The sequence below is a fragment of the Trichechus manatus genome, unplaced genomic scaffold, assembly GCF_000243295.1.
Source record: "Trichechus manatus latirostris isolate Lorelei unplaced genomic scaffold, TriManLat1.0 scaffold00084, whole genome shotgun sequence".
NCBI classification, from domain to species: Eukaryota; Metazoa; Chordata; class Mammalia; order Sirenia; family Trichechidae; genus Trichechus; species Trichechus manatus.
In genome coordinates this window covers 878,155-901,356 of record NW_004444020.1, presented here as the reverse complement: position 1 = coordinate 901,356, position 23,202 = coordinate 878,155, and the positions used below count along the sequence as shown (strand labels likewise).

The 23,202-nt window shown below is 39.2% G+C and overlaps 1 protein-coding gene across 1 annotated transcript in view; it reads right to left on the bottom strand.

Moving 5' to 3' along the window:
* Positions 1–23,202, bottom strand: part of NEK11 (NIMA related kinase 11) — a 423,428-nt gene that overhangs the window by 319,173 nt on the left and 81,053 nt on the right. The window contains exon 3 of the mRNA XM_023735947.1: positions 8,101–8,219. Within this exon, the coding sequence (XP_023591715.1) occupies positions 8,101–8,219 (119 nt within the window). The remainder of the gene's footprint in view (positions 1–8,100; positions 8,220–23,202) is intronic.

Here is a 23,202-nt window from a genome sequence, read left to right as displayed (position 1 = left end):
TAACAAAAGCCCTAGGAAACTAATACAGTAAGATAATGAATTTTCTTTATTGTTTAAAACCCTTTCATGACCTTTGGGATATACAGCTGCCCAACCATTTTTTCTCTTAGGTTCACTGGGAAGCTGCTTTCCCACTAATAGTGCACGCTGCTGCCAAGGCAGAGGCCATCGACAGTTTAAAACCAAAAAAAAAAATGCATGTGTGCCACAAATTACTGTTTCTACCGGGTGTTGTATGGGGTGTAGGCATTTTTGGTAGAAAACAGAAAATTTAAAAATTTTTCTTTGGGAGATAGTATGTTCCTCTGAACTCCAGAGGGCACCTGGGTTGGAGGGGAGGTGGCGTAGAACTAGCGGGACATGGTATGTCCCTCAGGACTCAGATGATAGGATTATTGGTGGTGGCAAAAAAAAAAAAAAATCAATACTACCTACCAAAAATTCAGTAACACTCAATGATTCAGCATGCTTCCATTAATGAAAACACATGGTATCAACGAAAAATTCAAAGCAGAAAATAATTGTGACTTGAAAGGGTTTTAAGTTGCTTCTGCTACTTGCAGTTAAAATCATCTTAAATTGATTCAGTTGGTCCCTGCAGCTGTTGATTCTAGATCCAAGGAGATGATGATGAGTCTCATTCTGCTATAAGTACCCTGGAAGTCAGAGAAACTAAGGGTTTAGAATTTTGAATTGTGAGCTGGGAAGCCTACTAGAAGACCAATGACTATAAGCTTAAAATATGCTAAACATTCAAGAGACGCTTACCTGATGACACACAGACTAGACAAGTAGAAGATGGTTACAGATAATATTAACAGCCCTTACATATATAAATAAGTAAAATAAGCACTAGATGTTTTAAGAATAAGGCACATGATACGCTAGAAAACAATTATGAGAAGTAATTGGCTGGCATCATGGTAATGGAACAATAAATTCCATGCAAGAGACCACATATCAAGCTATTTGGTAAATAGTTTTTAAAGTATAATTTATTGACTTTGTGGTTACAGTAAGCAAAATTGGTTTCGGCAATAAAGTCTTGTCAGATACTTGGCTAATATCCATTCCTTTGTTGTTGTTGTTAGGTGCTGTCGAGTCGACACCTACTCATAGTGACCCTCTGTACAACAGAATGAAACACTGCCCAGTTCTGTGCCATCCTCAAAATTGTTATGCTTGAGCCCATCGATGCAGCCACTGTGTCAATCCATCTCATTGAGGCTCTTCCTCTTTTTCACTGACCCTCTACTTTACCAAGCATAGTGTCCCTCACCAGGGACTGATCCCTCCTGATAACATGTCCAAAGTATGTGAGACAAAGTCTTGCCATCCTTGCTTCTAAGGAGCATTCTGGCTCTACTTCTTCCAAGACAGATTTGTTCATTCTTTTGGCAGTCCCTGTATGTTCAATATTCTTGTCCAACACCATAATTGAAAGGCATAAATCCCATTCCTTTAAAGTACATAAAGTCCAAGAAATCACAAGATGACTGGCAATACAGGCAGTTTATATAAAATATTTCTTCTAAAAATCCAAAGTAGTTCTCCATCTAGTATTTCATGTGCCACACACTATGTTGTAGGAGGGGTGGGTTCCTCTCCTTTCTATGTTTCATAATATACATGAGAGTTAAGTGACCAGGTTAAAATGAGATGACAGTTTGTGATCAAATCCATGCTAGAGTCCCTTCCTCCACATCCCCCAACTTCCAGGGCCCACATTAAGGCAGAGAACGGTCTATAGACATAGAAAGGGTGTTCCTCAGGCCCCTAGCCTGAGGTAGGACCGTGAAGAGAGTAAAATCAAAAAACCCGTTACCATCCAGTCGATTCTGACTCATAGTGACACTATAGGACAGAGTAGAAGGACAATCCAATCTTCATCTCCCTTTAAGTCCTTATCTTAATAGTTTCTGAAACCTTAGCTCCCTTCTCCTAAGATCCGCCCTTCATCTAGCAGGGTCCCAGGGTAGAACACAAACTCTTCTTGCTGGAAGGTACAGGCATAACCAAGGTTCCTTTGTAATGCATGGGCCAGGCAGCCCCCATACTGGTCTCTGCCATGCGGCCCCGTCCTGGATTCTGAGGCACCTGCCTGGCTTTCCTCATTCGTGTTGTGGCTCCTCATTCCCACAATGTGTGTAAGTTAGAGGCAGGAAGCAGATCCTAATGTAGCTATTGCCAACATATCAGGTATGTACCTACACCTGGCATGGCGGTAGGGACCTCCATGAATAAAGTGACCCTCAGGACATCCTCAAGAAGGGAGAACCAGGAGAAATCAAGAGTCTCCAGTAACACCACAGACACTAAAGCTTCTCTCTGCCTTACCATCTTTAAACCTGGAGTAGGATACTTCCTTCCCTAGTCATATTTATGACCTGGATTCTCAAGTAAGTCCCATCCCCAGGATTCTCTCTACATTAGAAATGAATTCTTCATGCCACCGTTCAGGGGATATTTTAGCCACTCTGCCACAATACATTACCTAGCTGGCTGGGGAAATGTGTGGGCTGTCGGTGACCAGGCAGCCATCTTAGGGAGTACTTGTTATGGATTGAATTGTGTCCCCAAAAAATATATATTGTAAATCTTAAACCCTATACCTGTGGTTATAATCCCATTTGGGAATGGGTTTTCTTTGTTTTATTAATGAGGCAGTATTAGCATAGGGTGTGTCTTAAGCCAATCTCTCATGAGATATAAAAAGAGCAGATTGAGCAACAGACCAAGCAAGCAAGCTGAGATAACACCGAAAACCAAACTCATTGCTGTGGCGTCGATTCTCACTCATAGCGATCCCTATAGGACAGAAGAGAACTGCCCTGTAGGGCTTCCAAGGAGTGGCTGGTGGATTCAAACAGCTGACCTTTTGGTTAGCAGCTGTAGCTCTTAATACTGCACATGCTACATGAGATCTCCAAGGAACCAGGAAGCAAAAGCTGAAATGAGACGAGGCCCTTTCCCTAGAGCCAGCAGAGAGAGAAAGCTTTCCCCTAGAGCTGGTGCCCCGAATTCAGACTTCTAGCCTCCTAAACTGTGAGAAAATAGATTTCTGTTAAAGCCACTCACTTGGCGGTATTTCTCTTACAGCAGCACTAGGTACTTAAGACAGTGCCCCATGCCTGTTCACTCCTCCTCTGTGAAAGTACCAAAATCAGAAAGAGCACCAGCAAGTGGGCTCTCTACGGAGAGGCTGCTCTGTCCTTCATCTTAAGAAATCTAGGCTAATTAAATTCCCCCTCTTGAATGAATTTTAGTGCTATATTCTTAAGATAGCTTTTCGTGAACTGTGAATATTCTCAGCTTTTAACATCATTATTTATGTGTTTATGCCATATACTATAGATATAGAATATTACACACATATAAATAAACCAAATAAAGTACAGGAAAGCTCCAAAGGAGTGAGTAAAATCTTCATTTCTTCTGTACCCTCATTCTTTGTAGTTTTTCCAGGTTGTCTTTATTTCCTCTGCTGCTGCACTGAAATAGTTGGCAAGCTATTTGCAATGGAGGAGCCAGACCTAACCTCTTCACATATATTGTTTCCAACATAATCTTCCTATCTCACATGAAAGCAATCCATGTAATTTTCAAAATATATTTTAATAGACTATACAAGGAAAAAACTGGAATAATGCTTTGTAGATAGCCTTGTTTTTACAGGCCATAGTGTAAAGCTGAGTGAAACACTGTGGTAGACTGTATTCTTGTTCCCAAATAATCACACCTACTGTGCCCTGCAGTGAGTGCTTCCTTTGGGAAGAACAGACATCCCTGCCCCTCTGACATTGGGCCTGGTCATGTGACTTGCTTTGGCCAATGGCATGTGAGAACACATGACATATTCCTTGTCTAAGCAGAAGCTTTAAGAGACTGTGAGTGTTCCCGCTAATTCTCTTACTTTTCCCTCTGCCGTGAGAAAGTCATGTCCCAGATAGGAGGTGCTCCGTCAGTTTGGGTTTTGGAACACAAAGACACGTAGTGCACACCCGCAGCTACCCCACAGCTGCCAACCAGCAAAGAATGTGAGCAAGAAATTATTGTTGTTGTAAGCCACTGAGATTGGCAGGAATGAGTTTTAATGCCACATTTAGTGAACTATAAATATTCTTGGCTTTTAACATCATTATTTTTAAGTTGTTTATGCCATATGCTAATAAATCATTCTTTTAGATTTAAATTGTTTTTAAAACAGATAATTAAGATAAATACGCTTATTTTCTGAAGGAAACATATCTTAGAACTATAGTAAATTACTTGTTCCATATTCCGCAAGATTCTCAAACCTAGCATATTCACAAATGTTTCAACACCATCATTTCAAATCTGTCTTTCCATCCAATCTTGAGGTCATCTTTGAACTCTCCCTTATATCTCACAAATCCACTTAATTGTCAAGTTCAGTCATTTCAACTTATCAAATTTGTTCACATCCTTCTATGTCCTGTTCACTGCTGCCACCTTGGTTCAGGTTTCACAACTTCACCTATGGGTATTATTAAAGGTTCCTGATTGATAATCCAAGTTCCCCTCTCTCCCTTCTATTATTCATCATCTGACCTTCCTAAGCAAGCCCTCATCATGTTATACCCGTTGCCATCAAGTCGATTCCAACTCATTGCAATCCTGTAGGACAGAGAGGACTGCCCCACAGAGTTTCCAAGGCTATAATCTTTATGGAAGCAGACTGCTATATCTTTCTCTTGCAGAGCAACTGGTGGGTTCAAACCACTGACCTTCAGGTTAACAGCCCAGCACTTAACCACTGTACCACCAGGGCTCCTTAATCATGTTACAGTTCCACTCAAAAACTTCCTGTGATGCCCAGTGTCTATAAAATAAAGCCCTTATTTTGGGATTTATTTGATCCCAACCTACCTTTCCCCACAACTTTATTCATGAGTCTTCCCAACTGAACCATTCACCATTCACTCTAAAAGTGCAATGTTTTCCCACCTCTGTGACTTTGCTCACTCTACTCCCTAAACTTGGAAAGCTCTGACCTATCTTTTACCATATTCAAAACCTACCTCAGGTCAAATGTCACTTATTCTTCAAAATGGAAGCATCTGATCTCCTGTAACAACTAATTGTATTTTTCTTGGCACCCTCATCAATTATTTTAAACTAAAGTTTAACTTACATACATTAAAGTGCATAAATCTTAAGCTTGATGAATTTATATATATATATTTAGATATATCACCCTTGTAAACCTCTACCCAGATCAAGATACAGAACACTTCCAGCATCCCAGACAGTTTCTTTGTGGCCTTGTTTTGGAACTTCATGTAAATGCAGTCATACAATACGCACTCTTTTGCATCTGGCTTCTTTTATCCAACATCGATGGTATCTCTGAGATTCTTCCAGATCATGTATATCAGTTGTTGTTGTTAGTTGCTGTTGAGTTGATTCTGACTCATGGTAACCCTATGTATTACAGAGCAGAACTGCTCCTTATGGTTTTCTTGGCTGTAATCTTAATGGAAGCAGACTACCAGGCCTATCTTCTGTGGTACTGCTGGGTAGGTTCAAACTGCCAACCTTTAGGTTAGAAGTCGAATGCAAACTATTTGCGCCACCTGCAGATCTTGTATCTTAGTAGTAAGTTTGTTTTTACTACAGAGTAGTATTCCATTGTATGACTATACCACAATTTTATTTAACCATTCCACTGTAGATAGACATTTTCCAGTTTTTTGGCTATTAAAATAATGCTGCTATGAACATTTTTGTGTATGTATTTTGGTAGACATAAGTACTCATTTCTACTCTCAAGAGTAGAATTACTAGGTCATAGGGTACCTCTTCGGAGGTACTGCCAAACATTTTTTCAAAGTGGTTATACCAATTTACATTCCTACCACCAACATAAGAGAGTTGTAGTTGCTCCACATCCTTGTCAACACTTGGTATTGTCAGAGTTTTTTTAGCCCTTCTGGTGGTTGTGCCCTCATTTCTACATAGAATTACAACCACTACCACTATCATTTATGTAAGACTTCACAATTTGCAGACTTCTTTCACATATGCTATCTCAATTCATATTCCCTACAGCCCTATAAAGTAAGCAAGGAGAATCCCATTAGTATCCCTATTTTATAGATGGGGAAATGAAAACTCAGAGATCTTAAGCAGCATGCCCAAGATCATGAAGCTAGTAAGTAGCGGAGGCTGACCTAGACTTCAAATTCTGTGTATCCACCATGGTATACAGATTATAGTTATCTGAGTACATGTTTTATTTCTGCTAGCTTACTAAGAGCTCTTTGAGGTTTTTAAAAAAAAAAAAAAAAAAACCCATTGCCATCGAGTCGATTCCAACTAATACTGACCCTATGGGACAAAGCAGAACTGACCTATAGGGTTTCCAAGGAGCAGCTAGTGGACTCGCACTGCCGATGTTTTTTTGGTTGGCAGCCACAGCACACCATTTCTCTTAACCACTGCGCCACCGGGGCTTATTTTTAATTTATCACTATTTAACAAACGAATGAATGAACTTGAATATAAAATTGAAATTTCTCTGTCTATACATAAAAATTTATATTAATTGACTACAATAAAAGTCATCATCATTTGTTATCTGAAATCATAAAGGCTGGTATTTCAGAGCCACATATCACAAATATCCAAATATTTAGCCCCATTTAATGATTGTCTTTTAATATTAAATAGTGAAAAAAAAACTATCAAAGTTTTGACTGCTTTTCTTACTTACATGCATTTCAGAAACAATTATAAACTTTTAAACCATCTATTGACAATTTTCCCCTTCAAAGGTTATTTTAAACCCATTTAACTATTATTAAGCAGAACAAAATGTGTCAAAAATATTTGGACTCTTAAATCAACCAGATTCCAAACAGTTTTATATTTTGCACACAGAACACAAAAGTTGTAATATTTATATTAAGTGTTGTTTTCCTTGTGTATAGGCCAACAATATGCCAGAGTGTAATAAAGAAAATAAAAGAACCAATATAACCGTATGTACACTAAACTCTGGATAGTTTATTAAAAGATTATTTGATATTATTTTATCATTGTCTCTCAGGATAATTTGACATTATTCAAAAGATTGTTCTGAGTTGTCAATAAACCAGTGGCTATCTTCATCATCAAGCATGTGTTTTAGAAGATACAAGGCAAAGCACAGAATAATCCAATTACTTTTTATGCTATCAGAAACCACAGATGACACATTTAAACAGTCTGATATCCATGGATAGTCAGACTTTGATTTACTCTATAAAGCACCACTTCTGTTCAAGAAGAAAGTTACCACATGTTCTAGCCCACTCCCAAGGTGAAGTGTCCAAGTGTCCGCTTTCATGGTACCTCATAGTTTCTACTTTTATTTGCCTATGAATGTTCATCTTTTCAAATGCATTCATTGCTTTTGATGAGTCTACAAAACATTTATCATCTAGAACTTCTTACTTTTGACCTATAGGAAACTAATAAAAAGGTTATAAATACATTTTTGAGTCAAGAATTGTAAATGCAAATTATAGACAATTGAAACTCACAAAACATACTCTGACGTTCTTTACAAGATATTTTGCATCAAAACTGACTTTTGGTCTGAATACTGATCTCTCTGAGGCCAAAGAAGGTCTCCCACCTCAATGACTCAACTCATCTTGGGATGTGAACCCAGCTAAGTGCGCACTGACACATTCCAAGGTGACCATGCAATTCATTTGTAGCATATGAGAGTAGGATTTATAGCCTAAGGCTGCCCTAAGATATATTTTTAGCATACTACAGGTATCTGAGAATCACTCGTAATTCACAGGATATTATCAGAGATAAGGGAGTATGTTTAACACGAGTTTCTGTCTTACATTCAAGGCCAACTTGAAATTTAGAAAAACAATGACAAAAAAAGCTATGCAAGTAAATCCTGTAAATATAATCACTCAAGAGTTTCCTCATGAAAAAACATATTGCAGATATTTAACTACAGCCATTTACCCTTTGTACTTGTTTTCTTTCAATCCTACCAAAAAAATCATTTTTCAAGTTCAGAGATGAGTGTTAAAAACAAGAAATCCTGTTTCCAGTAGCAAATGAACATACCTCTCATGCATGTAGTCAACTCCCAATAACAGCTGGATAAACCATTCTATTATTTGATTTTCCGGAAAAGTTTTTCCAGCTTCTTTATATTCCTGAATTTTACAGTCCAGATCTCGGCCCTGAAACAAAATAACACAATTTCTCATATTTTTTTTTCAGATAAGATTTTAAAATCCAGTTCTCTTAGCAATAGCCAACATATAGCAGACTCTGTGTATTAGAAAGTGAACACATACTACAACTCTAACCGTCACTCAAGGACAAAACTCTTCTAAAGGAGAAATGTTATCAAGGCACCTACACCTAACAATTTTTTTATCACATCACCTAAATATGTACACTTATAAAACTAAGAATACCTTTACTTAGAATTTTATGGAATTATGTTGTTGTTAGGTGCCATCGAGTCGATTCAAGTCATAGTGACACTATGCACAACAGAATGAAACGTTGCCCAGTCCTGTGCCATCCTCATGATTATTGTTATGCTTGAGCCCACTGTTGCAGCCACTGTGTCAATCCATCTCTTTGAGGGTCTTCCTCTTTTTTGCTGACCCTCTACTTTACTAAGCATGATGTCCTTCTCCAGGGACTGATCCCTCCTGATAACATGTCCAAAGTATGCACAGAAACCTAATATATATATGGAGTCCTGGTGGTGCTGTGGTTAAATGCTGGCAGTTCAAATCAAACCCTGTGGGGTAGTTCTGCTCTGTCCTGTAGGGTTGCTGAGTTGGAACCAACTCAACGGCAACAGGTTTGGTTTTGAGGTTTTAATACATATACAAATTAAAATGTAAAGCCAGTAACAATCAAATTAATGATATAATCTAATAAAAAGATGGCAATGTTTTTATTAAATGAAACTAAATTGCTGCTTGCATTGTGCATATGGCACTGACAGCTGTAGCAGAGACTCGTTCGAATTTGGCATGCCCAGACTACCATGTGCCTTGTGACAACTTAATTCTCATTTTCTCCATTTAGCTACAGTAAAACCTGCAAAACCCAGAAACTGTGTAAGGCAGGAACCTGTCAGAGAAGGAAAACACAAATATTTTCCACAAAAACGAGCAATAGGAAAGTGGTAAGATGGCACCTTCTCAAAGGCGGAAAACTTGCAAGACCTGGAAAAACAAGGCAGTCTCTCACAGGTTTCACTGTATAGCAAAATCCTCACAAATACAGTAACTTTCTTGCGTGTGTGTGCTTTAGGTGAAAGTTTACAGCTCAAGTTACTTTCTCGTTCAAAAATTTATACACATATTGTTTTGTGACATTGGTTGCAATCCCCACAATGTGACAGCACGCTCCCCCTTTCCACCCCAGGTTCCCTGTGTCCATTCATCTAGTTCCTGTCCCTCCTGGCCTTCTCATCTTGCTGTTGGAGAGGAGTTGCCCATTTGGTCTCATATACTTGATTGAACTAAGAAGCACATTCCTCACGTGTGTTATTTTTTATTTTACAGGCTTGTCTAATGTTTGTCTGAAAAGTAGGCTTTGGGAATCGTTTTAGTTCTGGGTTAGCAGAGTGTCTGGGGACCACAGTCTCGGGGGTTCCTCCAGTCTCTGTCAGACCAGTAAGCCTGGTCTTTTTTCATGAATTTGAATTCTGTTCTACATTTTTCTCCTGCACTGTCTTGGACTGTCTGTTGTGATCCGTATCAGAGCAGTCATTGGTGGTAGCTGGGCACCATCTAATTCTTCTGGTCTCAGGCTAGCAGAGTCTCTGGTTCACACGGTCCTTTGGTCCTTTCGGCTAACATTTTCCTTCTGTCTTTGGTTTTCTTCATTTTCCTTTCCTCCAGTTGGGATGGGACCAATAGATGTATCTCAGATAGCCGCTCACAAGCTTTTAAGACCCCAGACGCTAGTCACCACAGTGGGATGTAGAACATTTTATTTATGAACTATGTTATGCCAATTGACCTAGATGTCCCCCAAGATTATCGTCCCCAGCCCCTAGCCCCTCAGTCCCTCAAAGTATCTGGATATGTCTAGGAAACTTCTATGTTTTTGCTTTGGTCCAGTTGTGCTGAATTCCCCTGTTGTGTGTTGTCCTTCCCTTCACCGAAGTTGATGTTTGTCTACTGTCTAGTTAGTGATTTCCCATCCCTCTCCCTCCCCACTCTCGTAACCATCAAAGAATGCTTTCTCCTGTGTGCAAACCTTTTTCTGAGTTCTTATAATAGTAGTCTCATACAATATTTGTCCTTTTGTGACTGACTTATTTCACTCAGCATAATGCCCTCCAGATTCACCCATGTCCTCTAAGGTCGCTATGAGTCGGAATTGGACTCGATGGCAATTTTTTTTTTTTTTAATCTTTACATGAGCAGGTGGCCAGGTCTTTTCTCCTATGGAGTTGCTGTTGGGTTCGAACCACCAACCTTTCACTCAGCAGCTGAGCGCTAACCATTGCACCAGCAGGGTTCCTTAAAATAATCATACTTGGTACCAAAAACTAATCATGATCACAAATGACAGCATCTAAAATTGCCTGGCAGTGTCTGACATAAGGTGTTTTCCGACTATGTTAAAATATTTCAACTACTATGGAAAATGAAAACACAAAATGTTAAAAATTTTCTTGGAGAAGCTGTATATCTGATCCCTTTTATCTTAAAATCCTGAGAAATTAGAAATGATCTGAGGAGAGTTCCTCTGAAGAAAAGAAAGGGTTAATTTACAACCTTGTTTGGTCTTTGAAAGATGTCAAGAGCATAGGTCCCACAAAGAGCAGGAGAGGTCAGGTTGAAAGAGCCAGAGATCAGGTTGTATTTGCCACCTCCATGACGAGCATAAGAGCTAAACATTAAGCTACTCACAGACTATGACAGAGTCATCTTTAGATAGAAAGCGAAAGTATTTCTGGGCAATGAAACAAAGGGAAATTACTTCTAATCAAACAACATGAGGTCCACTGACTAGCTCATTTATAATGCATTATTTATTTCTCTTTCAGTGCAATGTGCAAATATTTGCTTAACATCTTCTCTCCTTGCACACAGGGCCATAACAAGTCAAAAGTGATATACTGAACATTCGACTTGTAGCCTATCCCAGGCTCAATTTCCTTATGGATTTTCTAGGTCAAGAAGATCAAAGCTTGCTGGAATTTAAAAAAAAAAAAGTGAATTAAATATTTCAGTCCTTGTCAAAAGAGCATCGTTTCTTATGCCCCAAACCTGCCTTTCTGTTCCCTCTTTTTAATCCTAGAGTTTGCCAGAATTCTGCTGGATCATACAAGCTGTACTGTTACAATGTTTCTAGAAGTTGCAAAAATGTTTTTTGATGAAAGGTCATTACAGCATCCTGTGAAATAGACATGAAAGCATTTAAGATTAAAAGTGAGCTACAAATATACTTTTTTTTCAATCTCAGTTTTCCTTTTTCATCCAAGATGACTCTAGAAAAGCTTTTCTCATACATAAAAAAATTTAAAACAAAAAAACAAGATCTTCTTTCATCATTGCATTTGCAGAAAGATGATTATCTACATGCTGCCATCTCCTTTAATAGCGTCAGATGATGAGAGAAAAGAAAAGCTTACCTTAGACAAACACCAGTGAAGTTACCTACTAGCTTCTTATGTCAATGTGATGATTCTTAGTTTAGGAAGGACACACATAAGCAGAGTTGTCTCTACAAATATGGCCTTCACATATATAACTATTTGCCCCGATTGTAATAATGCTGAAATTTGGAGAAATGTGTCTGGGGATTAAAATAGCATTCCTTTCAGGCATTTATCCCCAAACTGCAATAATGCTTTTCACTTCCTACTGTCATTTTTAAACTGTGGCAGTTGAAGGACATGCATTTCTACACATTTGGATCAGTTTTGTATTGTTCTCTTTGTGAGTGAGCAGAATTATATCCTCTGTGAGTCACATCTCTACATAAAGGGAGCACATTTTCTGGGTGACACTTATTGTTAGTCTGACAATCACCTCCTTGCTCTCCCTCCTAAGCAGTGAGTAGAATTTGGATGTCTGTTTCCTGAATTGATATTAAGTGCGTGATATCCTCTGACTAAATATATACTTCGACTATTGAAAAAAAAAAGAATAAGGCTTTCAATAACAGGCCTCAAAGTAAAATGTCAAGAGGAAATACATAAACTCCCCCTTGCTCTCTAGGTACAATCCATAAAGGAAGAAATGCACCAGTTCTTAGTATTAAGCAAAGGCCATGTTCCAAGAACAGGAAGATGGAACACCAGAAGATTAATCAGAGAGCTATGCCTGGTACTCCTCAGTTAATCCCCCTACATTTTTCATTTTGTATGTTACCTCCAAAAAAAAAAAAATCTTTGTCTTATATTCACTTTTTTCTTTAATAAACACTCTATGGATTGTTTTGTTAAGATTTAATTAAGTTATAGAAATCACTCATAGATTAAGACACAATAAATTATGCTTTCATATAACAAAGAAATATAATTTTGTGAAGCAGTTTGATTTTAACTCAGCAATATGAGAAGCATTTATTATTTTCTTCTTTAAGCTATTTTCCAAGTAAAAATAAAATTTTTTCTGATGAAATGTCGCACCTTGGTTTCTAAAGTTCTTATTATAATATCTGTAAGTTTATTCGGTTTTCTAAGTGTTGTCTTTGGGGAATATTTAATGGTGGCTTTTATTGCTAAAATTAATAAGAACAGTATTGACTTTAACTCAAACCAATATTAATGTTGTTCTAAGTCTACACTGCTGATAGAAAGTGCTTTCTTTCATTAATATCAGCCCTCAAAAGTTACAATAAAATCTTTGATGTTAACTTCGAAGGTTTTGAAAATCTGTAGTCCAAACTGTACCATTTGGTGGATTAATGGTATTTCCTCCCTCTCTCCCTCATCCCAGTTAGCCAACATCAGATTGACTTTGAAATGCTGAGACCTTGGCGAAACACAGAATGGCCCAAATACAGTATCTAAATCCCAGCTCTGATCGCCGTTAAGTTTTAAATCCTAAAAGGATTTGATGAAAAAAATTAATCTCTGTTTTTCCGTCCTCAGTAGGAGCACTTACAACCAGCTTAAAAAACCAAAGTAGAGCATTCTCAAGCGAAGCCTCCATATAATAAAACTGCTATGTTAAGAGCATATACAAAGGACAATGTAATCTCAGGATTCTAGGACTAGAAGGAGCTTGAAAACTCGTTCTGCCTTGCTTCTTTATTTTAAAATGGAAATGCTGCTCCTTATGAACTCACTGGGTTGACATGTTAAAATGCTGTTTCCTCACATCCTACCAGATCTTCTTTAAACAATCTTCTAACATATCTTTCCAGTGGACCTCAGATTTTAGCACGCATCATAATCATCCAAGTTGCTTTTTAAAATACAGATTTCCAGGCCATACCAACAGAGACTTCGATTCAGTAAACCTGGATAGAGCCAAGGAATCTGTATTTTCGACAAGCATCCTAAGTGACTCTAGGACACTCTGAGAAATGCTGCTAGACAATGACATAAACAGAACGTATTTTTAATATCTAGGCCATCATTGGAAACATTTTGTCCAATAGTTTGAACAATTCAAAAGGTAAAAGATGTACCTGGGAAAGGCAAAGTTATAACAAAATAATGACATATTTTCCAAAGCTTGCAACATTACTTAGGAGAACACTGATAACTGGAGGCAGAGGAGTGGGAGGACATTTTCTGTCATTATATTGCAGAACCTGCAGACATTTCCTCAGAATTTTGGAGGTTCAGTGTAACAGGCTGTATAAACAGGGGTAAATGTCAAGCCACATTATGCTCTTAAAAGCAAAATAAGAAAATCCAATTTCTAAATAGGTATTAAAGAATGCCATGCAGTATCACAACATTTATGTCTGATAATATGAATGAGCATCCTGGTTTAATTGCTAGTTTTTCACAAATTCTTACAGAGTAAGTGTTCTTCCTGCTAAGGTCAATTTACATGAATAAGAATAAAATGACAGAACTTATTTTTACTTGAAAAATAGTGGCATGAAATAATGTTTTCATCTATAAAGCACTGGATTGTTATTTTTTAAAATAAACTATTTGAAGTGTATTATTCTGCTTCTATTTTTGAACATTTATATTTATATAAATTCTTCTGCCAGCTAAAGTCATCCCCCAATACCACAAACTGCACTAGGTTTATGAATTGCATTATATTAGTGCAACAGAGCATTTCTTTTAAATGAAACCAGTTTTGCTTTTCAATTTCACATTAACAATTTTAAATAAAAATCAGTGGCCTTATTTTTTAACCTTTTTTATAACAGTTAAAATATTTCAGAGTTTAAACAAAGAAAATAAATGGAACAAATCAAATTTTGATACTTATGAAAATCATCTCCTGATCAGTTTAGGTGTATAAAAACAGGGATACTACCATTATTTACAGCCTTCCCAAAGTGAATAAAGTCTAGACCCCTAGAATTGACCCCTGGTAAATTCAGGGAGGCCTGCCTACTCCAGGATGGAGCTGCCGAGGGAAACCAGAAGACTCCTGATGGGACCAACTTCTCTGAAGATAATGCTTAGTTTCCTCAATCAGCTGAAATCCCAGCAATGCAGACAACTGACGACAGCCCCAATGTGAGGATATCTGGAGCTCCCACCAGGAAGGACGGTCATTTGGTGCCACAATGGACAACACGCCACAAGTGTCTTTCATCCATAAATAACCAGTTGTGGGTGGTGGTGGCACCAGACAGAGCTTCATGACTATGGGCAGTGGCTCTGAAGTGTTTATCTCTAATTCTAGACCCATCACACCCAGTGCGAAGCTCTACAAGGAACCTCTGAGAACTAGGAGGCCTCGTGGTTATCACACCATTGACAAATTCACTTGCAAGAGTCTATCGACACCCACTAGAGTTTCAAGATTGTAAAACACATCCCACCTCTTGGTTTATTTAAACAGTTTTGTATAAACAAGAAACAGAAATGAAAATTACATAGTGTGTTTTTTACAGTACAAACAGATCCTTGGAAAATACTTGCCTAAAAGTTGCTATCAGATCCATTAGTGTTTAAGAATTTGCATGTTTCCTCCTCCTGGCATGAATCCTCATATCAAAGGCAGCATGCCAGAAACTCAGAGAGGTAAAATTAGCTTGCCTTCTAGAAAACAACCATTGGGAGTGGGAGAAAAAAAAAAAAAAAAAAAACCCAAACCTGTTGAGTCAATTCCGACCCATAGTGACCCTATAGGACAGCGTAGAACTGCCCCACAGGGTTTCCAAAGAGCAGCTGGTGGATTCAAACTGCTGACATTTTGGTTAGCATCTGTGGCTCTTAATTACTGCACCACAAGGGCTCCAGGAGTAGGAGACTATATACAAAATAGTGAACAATTATAATAATATTAGCTACCATGATTAAGGGTCTACTACGTGCAAGCCTCTGACAGTCATTTTTTTCAACATTAATTATTTTGAATCTCCATAAAAACCTAACAAAATAGGTGTCGTTATACTATTTGAAGATCAGTAAGGATTAGAGAAGTAGTTGTTTTTTTCAACATTCATTATTTTTAATCCCTATAAAAACCTAACAAAATAAGTGTCATTATACTGTTCTAAGATCAGAAAAAGAATCAGAGAAATAAAGTTCCTGCTCAAGGAAATGGAAAAAGATTTCAAAAGAAGTCAGTCTGATGCCAAAGCCCATATAGCTCTCACTTTTTCAAACCCTGTTTTTAATGTAAACCTGAAACCCAGGTTCAATTTTACGTGCTGCTTTGACTCTGCAAGGAGGGTCTCAAGTGGCCTAACTGCAAGTTCCCTTCCCCAGTGTGCTCCTGCGTATAAGGTCCCCGACCTATACAACCCTCATCTCAGGACCAGGCACAGTGACTGCTTATTCCTGAGGAGTGGGTTTCAGTTCTTTGCCAGTATATGGAGTTATTCAAGTAAGCCAACCACATCCTGCTGCTTGGAAACCAAGGGTCATGAAATCCTCTTGTTACTGCAAAGTCTGCCTCTCACAGCCCCTGATCGTTCACTCTGTTCTCAAGTGCAACCCCCATGTGGCCCTGTGTGGTGTGCTGTGTCCTCTTTCCTCCACTGTGAGTGTATGTGACTAATGAAATGCTATTGATCTGTCTGTCCAGTGCTGGGTGCAATGTGTTGGGTCATCCTCATAACCCTAGGGAGGGAATCCCTCCCTCACCAGTGGAGTGAAGAGCAAACAATCAAAACAGTCTCCTAATGAGAGAAAAATCAAATAATAACATAATCATTACATTAAAATATTTCTGTGTGTACATATGGATGTACATGTGTTTGTGTGTTTATGTAAATATAGAAATAAAGACAGACAATGATGCAGAACATAAGTGTGAATAAGTCAAGAAAAGAAGCACCTTTCCCAATACCCCTAGCTCTAATGCTTTCCTGGAGCAAATCCAACATTATCTAGCTATCTGATTGCCAGAAAAATCACTCCACCTCTCTGGGGTCTTGTTTCCTCATCTATGAAATAGGATTAATAAATAAGAATGCACTTCTGCTCAATAAGGAAGGAGCCCTGGTGGTGCAGTGGTTAAAGCAATTGCCTACTAACTGAAAGTTGGGACAAAGATGTGGCAGTCTGCTTCCGTAGAGATTTACAGCCTTGGAAACCTTATAGGGTCGCTATGAGTCGGAACCGACTCAGTGGCAGTGGGTTTGGTTTTTTGGGTCTGCTTGATAAAGAATGGGGCCAACCTGAAGAAGTCCTGACACCCAAAATGGGAACAATTTGAGCAACAAATAATGACAGCACTGGATTATAATCCATAGAGTAAAATAAATATCCATGAGTCCATACTGATGTAAATAAATATGTACATGGAGGAGACGGGTCAGCTCTTCCTTACATGAGAATTCTAATTAGTAAATGCAGCAGAAATGAGGGAAATACAAAATCATCGTTAGGCAAACACCACAGTAAAATCTGCTGCAGGCAACTTCTACTGATAAATGCTAACATCAGTGGGTGAAAGTTGGAAGAGAAACAAGATATTAGCATAGTTTCAAAGTATCGATCACCAAGGGGTAAAAGAGTAACTTCTCAGTGGAGAAATTTAACAAGACACAACCTTAACTTAAGTGATCAAAGTTAACATCACCAGTAATAAGCCATACCAACATCATGTCCCTCCAATACCATGCACTGAAAAGGACACAACCTTGCCTCTGGCAAATTCTTGCCCAGAATACATAACCTCAATCTAATCATGAGAAGACATCAGACAAACCCATATTGAGAAACATTCTACACAATAACTTACCAGTGCTCATCAAAGGGGTCAAGGCCATAAAAAGCAAGGATGGAAAGGGAAACTGTCACAGACTGGAGGAGAATAAGAAGACACACAATTAAATGCAATGTAGTATCCTAAACTGGATCCTGGAGCAGACGAAAGACATTAGAGGAAAACCGGTAAAATGTTAATCTCCTGGTTTTGATAACTGCACTATGGTTGTGTAAGTTGTTAACATTAGGGGGATATGTTTAACTGCAAACACATTGCAATTAAAGATGATGTATTAGGTTCCTAAATCACACCCTATGCTTTTCTACCTCTGAGTCTTTTATTACATTATTCTCTTTAACTAAAATGTCCTTTCCCCACTTCCCCTGGACCAAATCCTTCCCATCCTTCAGGTTCAGATATAATGCCAGCCCCTCTGTGATTCCCTCAGTCAGAAGTTTTTTCTCTCTCCTCTTCACTTCCACAGCACTTTAACCACACCATTCCCAGGACACATCACCTTCTCCTTTGTATTTTAGCCATTGATATAAATGATTCATTTACCCTACCAGACAAATTCACTGAATAAATTATCTGTTACTGATAATAAATTATCAGTTCCCCTGGAACTGTCTCACAGAGTTGGGGCTCAGTAACGGGTTTCCGAAAGCCTTTGATTACTATTGCCTTTGTGAACTTCAAGCTCATAAGGAACTGATAAATAAACCAGAATGCCTATTTATTCATATGCAATGAGAAACAGAGGGTCATCACAAGTGGGAAACAACTCGACAGCAACTAACGACAAGAAACACACCTGCCAAGAAGGCAGGAATCTCATGTTGGTTAGAAAAGGCATATGTAGAGAGCTGAACTGGAATCAGAAAATTGCTTCAAGAGCAAGTGAGGTGATATTTGTGAATAATGGCAACAAATTAGGTGGCCTGATCAGAAATCTACACCCACCAGGGTCAGACTTCCCAGGGCCTGGGCCTCTTCTCTGCTCAATGCTCCAAAAACACAAGTTCTCCTCTATGACCCCGTTTTTCTGTTTCCAGACTAGCCATTCTTCCTTTTGTGTAGTTCTCAGCCCTGGCTGCACATTAGAACCACCTAGAGAGCTTTCAAAAGTCCTGATGCCTGGGCCATACCCCAGATTGATTAAATCAGAATCTCTGAGGGTGGGTCTAGGCATCAGAAGTTTTACAACTTCTCTAGGTGGTTCTAATGTGCAGCCAGCGCTGAGAACTACTATTCTATTGAAATACAGGCAGTCCTGGATTATAAATGAGTTCCCGTTCCCAAGTCTGTCTTTAAGTCAAATTTGTACATAAGTTGGACAGTTAGGTACATATCTAACGTCAGCTAGTCAAATGTTTGTCTTAGCATACAGTACACCTTTCTAGGAATAAAAAACATTAAAGAAACACCTCTAGATACATTAAAACATCTTTAACATAATAATACAGTAAAAGTAATCTTTTCGTGCGCGTTGCAAAGTAGTGCCCATTTGTTATTACTAGCCAATGTACGTACCTCGAATTTTTAATATAATAGGCTTTATGAGGGTTGGCTCTTAATGATGGGTTGTAGGTAAGTCAAACGTTGGTAACCCAGGGACTGCGTGTAATTTTTGTTTAGCATTGTTAACACCACTGAGCAGGAAATAGGCAAGTCCAATCTTCCCTGCTTTTTGCCTTGGGAGCTAATCGTATGTTCTCTCCCTCTTTCTTTCTCCAGGTACGTGATCTCATCTACTCTGTATTGTATCTACTAATTTAATCCTCAAGTTTCTGGGAATTCCTTATCCTCACTCAAATGGAAAATCTTCAGGCAGTGCCTCACTGGTCTTCATTGCAGCACATTTGTAAGTTTGCCAGCAGAACAAGGTAGGACAAAAATGCTTTTGACACATATGACTAGTGGAAGGATCCAATATTTTCTTTTACCATCAGTGTTTGACAGAAATGAGCTGAGAGGCAGCTGGAAGCAAGTAGTAAAGAATTTGTTCATCAAAAAATAATTTCCTCAGTGCTAACTTCCTTGTGGCTCACTATGTGGGTTCATGATGCGATACAAAAACAACTCTGAAAAAGATCAGTCCCACACATTGAGAGTCGGGGATGGTTTATGCGACGTATAACGTGCTGGGTGCCACATGAGTTATAATGACATGGGAGTTAGTTGCAGGGGAGGGGGGGAGGGTGGTGGTGGTGGTAGTGGTGGTGGTGGTGGTGATTTTCAACCAGAAGATCGTGGAAGTCTTTATAGAGGAGGCGGCACTTAAAGTGGACCTGGGAGGATGGGTAGGATTTAAAGATGTGGGCCTAGGAGGAAGGGAAGGACTTTCTGAAGGGGAACTGCCTAATCAAAGACGAAGAGATGTGAAATTGTGGAGGATGGACAGAAAACGGCAAGTAGTTCCATTTCCTTTCTGTGGAGAAAAGGAAGACACCAATATTTGAAACATTCTGGCACTTTGGTAGGTTGGAAACTATTCCCCATCAAAGATCTGATTAGATTTTGACAGGTAGTTGGGTTGTTTGCTTTTTACATTCACAATCTGATGTGATGTATACAAAGGGTTGGGTAGTGGATGAAGCAACCTCATGAATGCATTCATACATTTCAATCTTGCAAAGCCCCAAATTAAATTACAGAATAGGGAACATGGAGATTAAAAAGCTCAGGCATTTCAATGGTGATAGCATTTTTCTATGAGCTGCAAGTTTGGCCACCTGCCATTTCAGTAATATTATTTTAGTTTAATAAAAAGGGGATAATGTCAGGCCTGTGCAAGTTAAGAGTAAATTTGGGCCTGAAGATGAGAAACGTCTCTGCTAACAAGAAGAATGGAGCAATCTGCACACATCATTCCTCAGGAGCCAGAGTAGTAGCAGCGTGACAGCTCGGCTGCCTCAGAGCCCTGGAAACGCAGCAGCTGTTCTCTGGGCCCTGTCAACCATATCACCATGTCAACCTTCCCTCCCTGGAGAGCAGCTCAGCCTGTGGAAACCATCCACCATTTAAAAATTAATGCAGATGATCCTGAATTAAATACTGTATTGGCAAAAAAGTTTCTTACAGAAATATCCTCTCTAAGGATATTATTAAGGAACCCTGGTGGCGCAATGGTTAAGCACTCAGTTGTTAACTGAAAGGTCAGCGGTTCAAAATCACCAGCCATTCTGCGGGAGAAAGATGTGGCAGTCTGCTTGCATAAAGATTTATAGCCTTGAAAACCCTATAGGGCAGTTCTACTCTGTCCTACAGGGTTGCTATGAGTCAGAATCAACTCCATTGCAGCAGGTTTATTTATTTATTTACCTTTTGGTTAAGGACAGTGTTGGAACAACTGGAGAAATTTTCATTTGGACTGTGGACTATTAGATGAGTGGCTCTCAAATTCGAGTGAGCATCAGAATTCCCTGGAAGGGCTTGTCAAAACACAGATTGCTGGGCCTCACCCCCAGAATTTCTGGTTCAGTGTCTCTGGGCTAGGGCCTCAGAATATGTATTTCTAGCAAGTTTTCAAGTGATGCTGATGCTGCTTGTCTGAGACCCCCACTTTGAGAGCCACTGGATTACATAATAGCATTGTCTGAATGTTAATTTCTGCTTTACTGTGGTTATGTAAGAGAATGTCCTGGGTCTTAGAAAATACTCACTGAAGTATTTAGAAGCGAAGAGACATAATGCTTTGAACTTACTCCCAAAGAGTTCATGAAAAAAAAAAGTGATAGATTGATAGGTAGAGAAGGCAGGTAGGTAAAAAACGTAAGTAGGTATGTAGAGGAGGTAGGTAGGCAGGTAGGTAGAGAAGGGAGGTAGGTAGGTAGGCAGAGAAGGCAGGCAGGTAAGTAGCAAAGGTATGTAGGTAGGTAAGTAGAGAAGGTAGGTAGGTATACAGTTAGGTAGCGAAGGTAGGTATGTATATAGGTAGGTAAAGAAGGTAGGTATGTAAGTCAGTAGGTAGGTACATAAGATAGGAAGGTAGAGAAAGTAGATAGGTAGGTAGGTAGTTACAGAAGGTAGGTAGGTAGTTACAGAAGGTAGGTAGGTAAGCAGATAGGTAGAGAAGGTAGGTAGGTAATTAGAGAATGTACATAGGTAGGTGTGCAGGTAGAGAAGGTAGATAAGTAGGTAGTTACTTAGAAAAGGTAGGTAGAGAAGGTAGGTAGGTAGGTAAGTAGAGAATGTTGGTAGTCAGGTAGATAGGTAGAAAAGGTATGTTGGTAGGTAGGTAGATACATAGAGAAGGTAGGCAGGTAGAGAAGATAGGGAGGTAATTAGAGAATGTAGGTAGGTAGGTGTACAAGTAGAGAAGGAAGATAAGTAGGTAGTTACTTAGAGAAGGTAGGTAGTTAGAGAATGTAGGTAGGTAGGTAGGTAGAGAATATAGGTAGGTTGGTAGTCAGGTAGGTAGGTAGAAAAGGTATGTAGGTAGGTAGACAGAGACGGTAGGTAACTAGGTAGGTAAGTTGGTAGGTAGAGAAGGTAGGAGGGCAAGTAGTTACAGAAGATAGGTAGTTAATTACAGAAGGTAAGTAGATAGGTAGGCAGATAAGTAGGTAGGTAGAGAAGGTTTGTAAGTTGGTAGGTAGGTAGAGAAGGCATGTAGGTAGGTAGGTAGGTAGGTAGAGAAGCTGGTAGGTAGGTAGATAGGTAGGCAGGGAACATAGGGTGGTAGGAAGAGAAGGTAGGGTAGAGAATGTAGGTCAGTAGGTAGAGAGGGCAGGTAGGTAGAGAAGGTAGGTAGATAAGTATTGAAGGTAGGTAGGTAGGCAAGGTAGTAGGTAGGTAGGCAGAGAAGGTAGGTAGGTAGGTAGAGACAGTAGGTAGGTACATAGGTAGATAGACAAGGTAGGTAAGTAGTAGAGTAGGTAGATAGGTAAATAGGGAGAGAAGGTAGATAGGTAAACAGGGAGAGAAGGTAGGTACAGAAGGTAGGCAGAGAAGGTAGGTATGTAGGTTGGTAGGGAGAGAAGGTATGTACATAGGTAAGTAGAGAGGTAGGTAGGTACAGAAGATAGGTAGGTGGGTATGTAGGTAAAGAAGGGACATAGGTAGTTAATTAGAGAAAGTAGGTAGCTAGGTAGATAGATAGGGAGAGAAAGCATGTAGGTAGGCAGAGAAGGTAGGTAAGTAGGTAGAGAAGGAAAGTAGATATGTAGACAAGGAAGGTAGACTGGTATAGAAGGAAGGCATGTATGCAGTTAGGTAGGTAGAGAAGATAGGTAAGTCGAGAATGGAGGTAGGTAGGTAGATAGATCAGGTAGGTAGGTAGAGTAGGTAGGTAAGTAGAGAATGGAGGTAGGTTTGTAGGTAGGTAGGTAGACCAGGTAGTTAGGTAGAGAAAGTAGGTAGATAGAAAAGGTAGGTAGGTAGAAAAGGTAGGCAGGTATAGGTAAGTAGGTAGGTAAAGTAGGTAGGGAAGGCAGATAGGTAGGTAAAGAAGGTAGGTAGAAAAAATACATTGGTAGGTAGAGAAGGTAGGTAGGTAGGTAGGAAGGTAGAGATGGTAGAAAGGTAGGCAGAGAAGGTAAGTAGTTAGAGAAAGTTGGTAGATAGATCAGGTAGGTAGAGTAGGTAGGTAGGTAAGTAGAGAATGGAGGTAGGTTTGTAGGTAAGTAGGTAGGTAGACCAGGTAGATAGGTAGGCAGAGAAGGTAAGTACTTAGAGAAAGTTGGTAGGTAGAGAAGGTAGGTAGGTAGGCAGGTAGATAAGGTTGGTTGGTAGGTAGAGAAGGTTGGTAAGTAGGTAAGTATACAGAGAAGGTAGGTAGGTAGGTAGAGAAGGTTGGTAAGTAGGTAAGTATACAGAGAAGGTAGGTAAGTAGGTAGATAGAGAAGGTTGGTAGGTAGGTAGAGAAGGT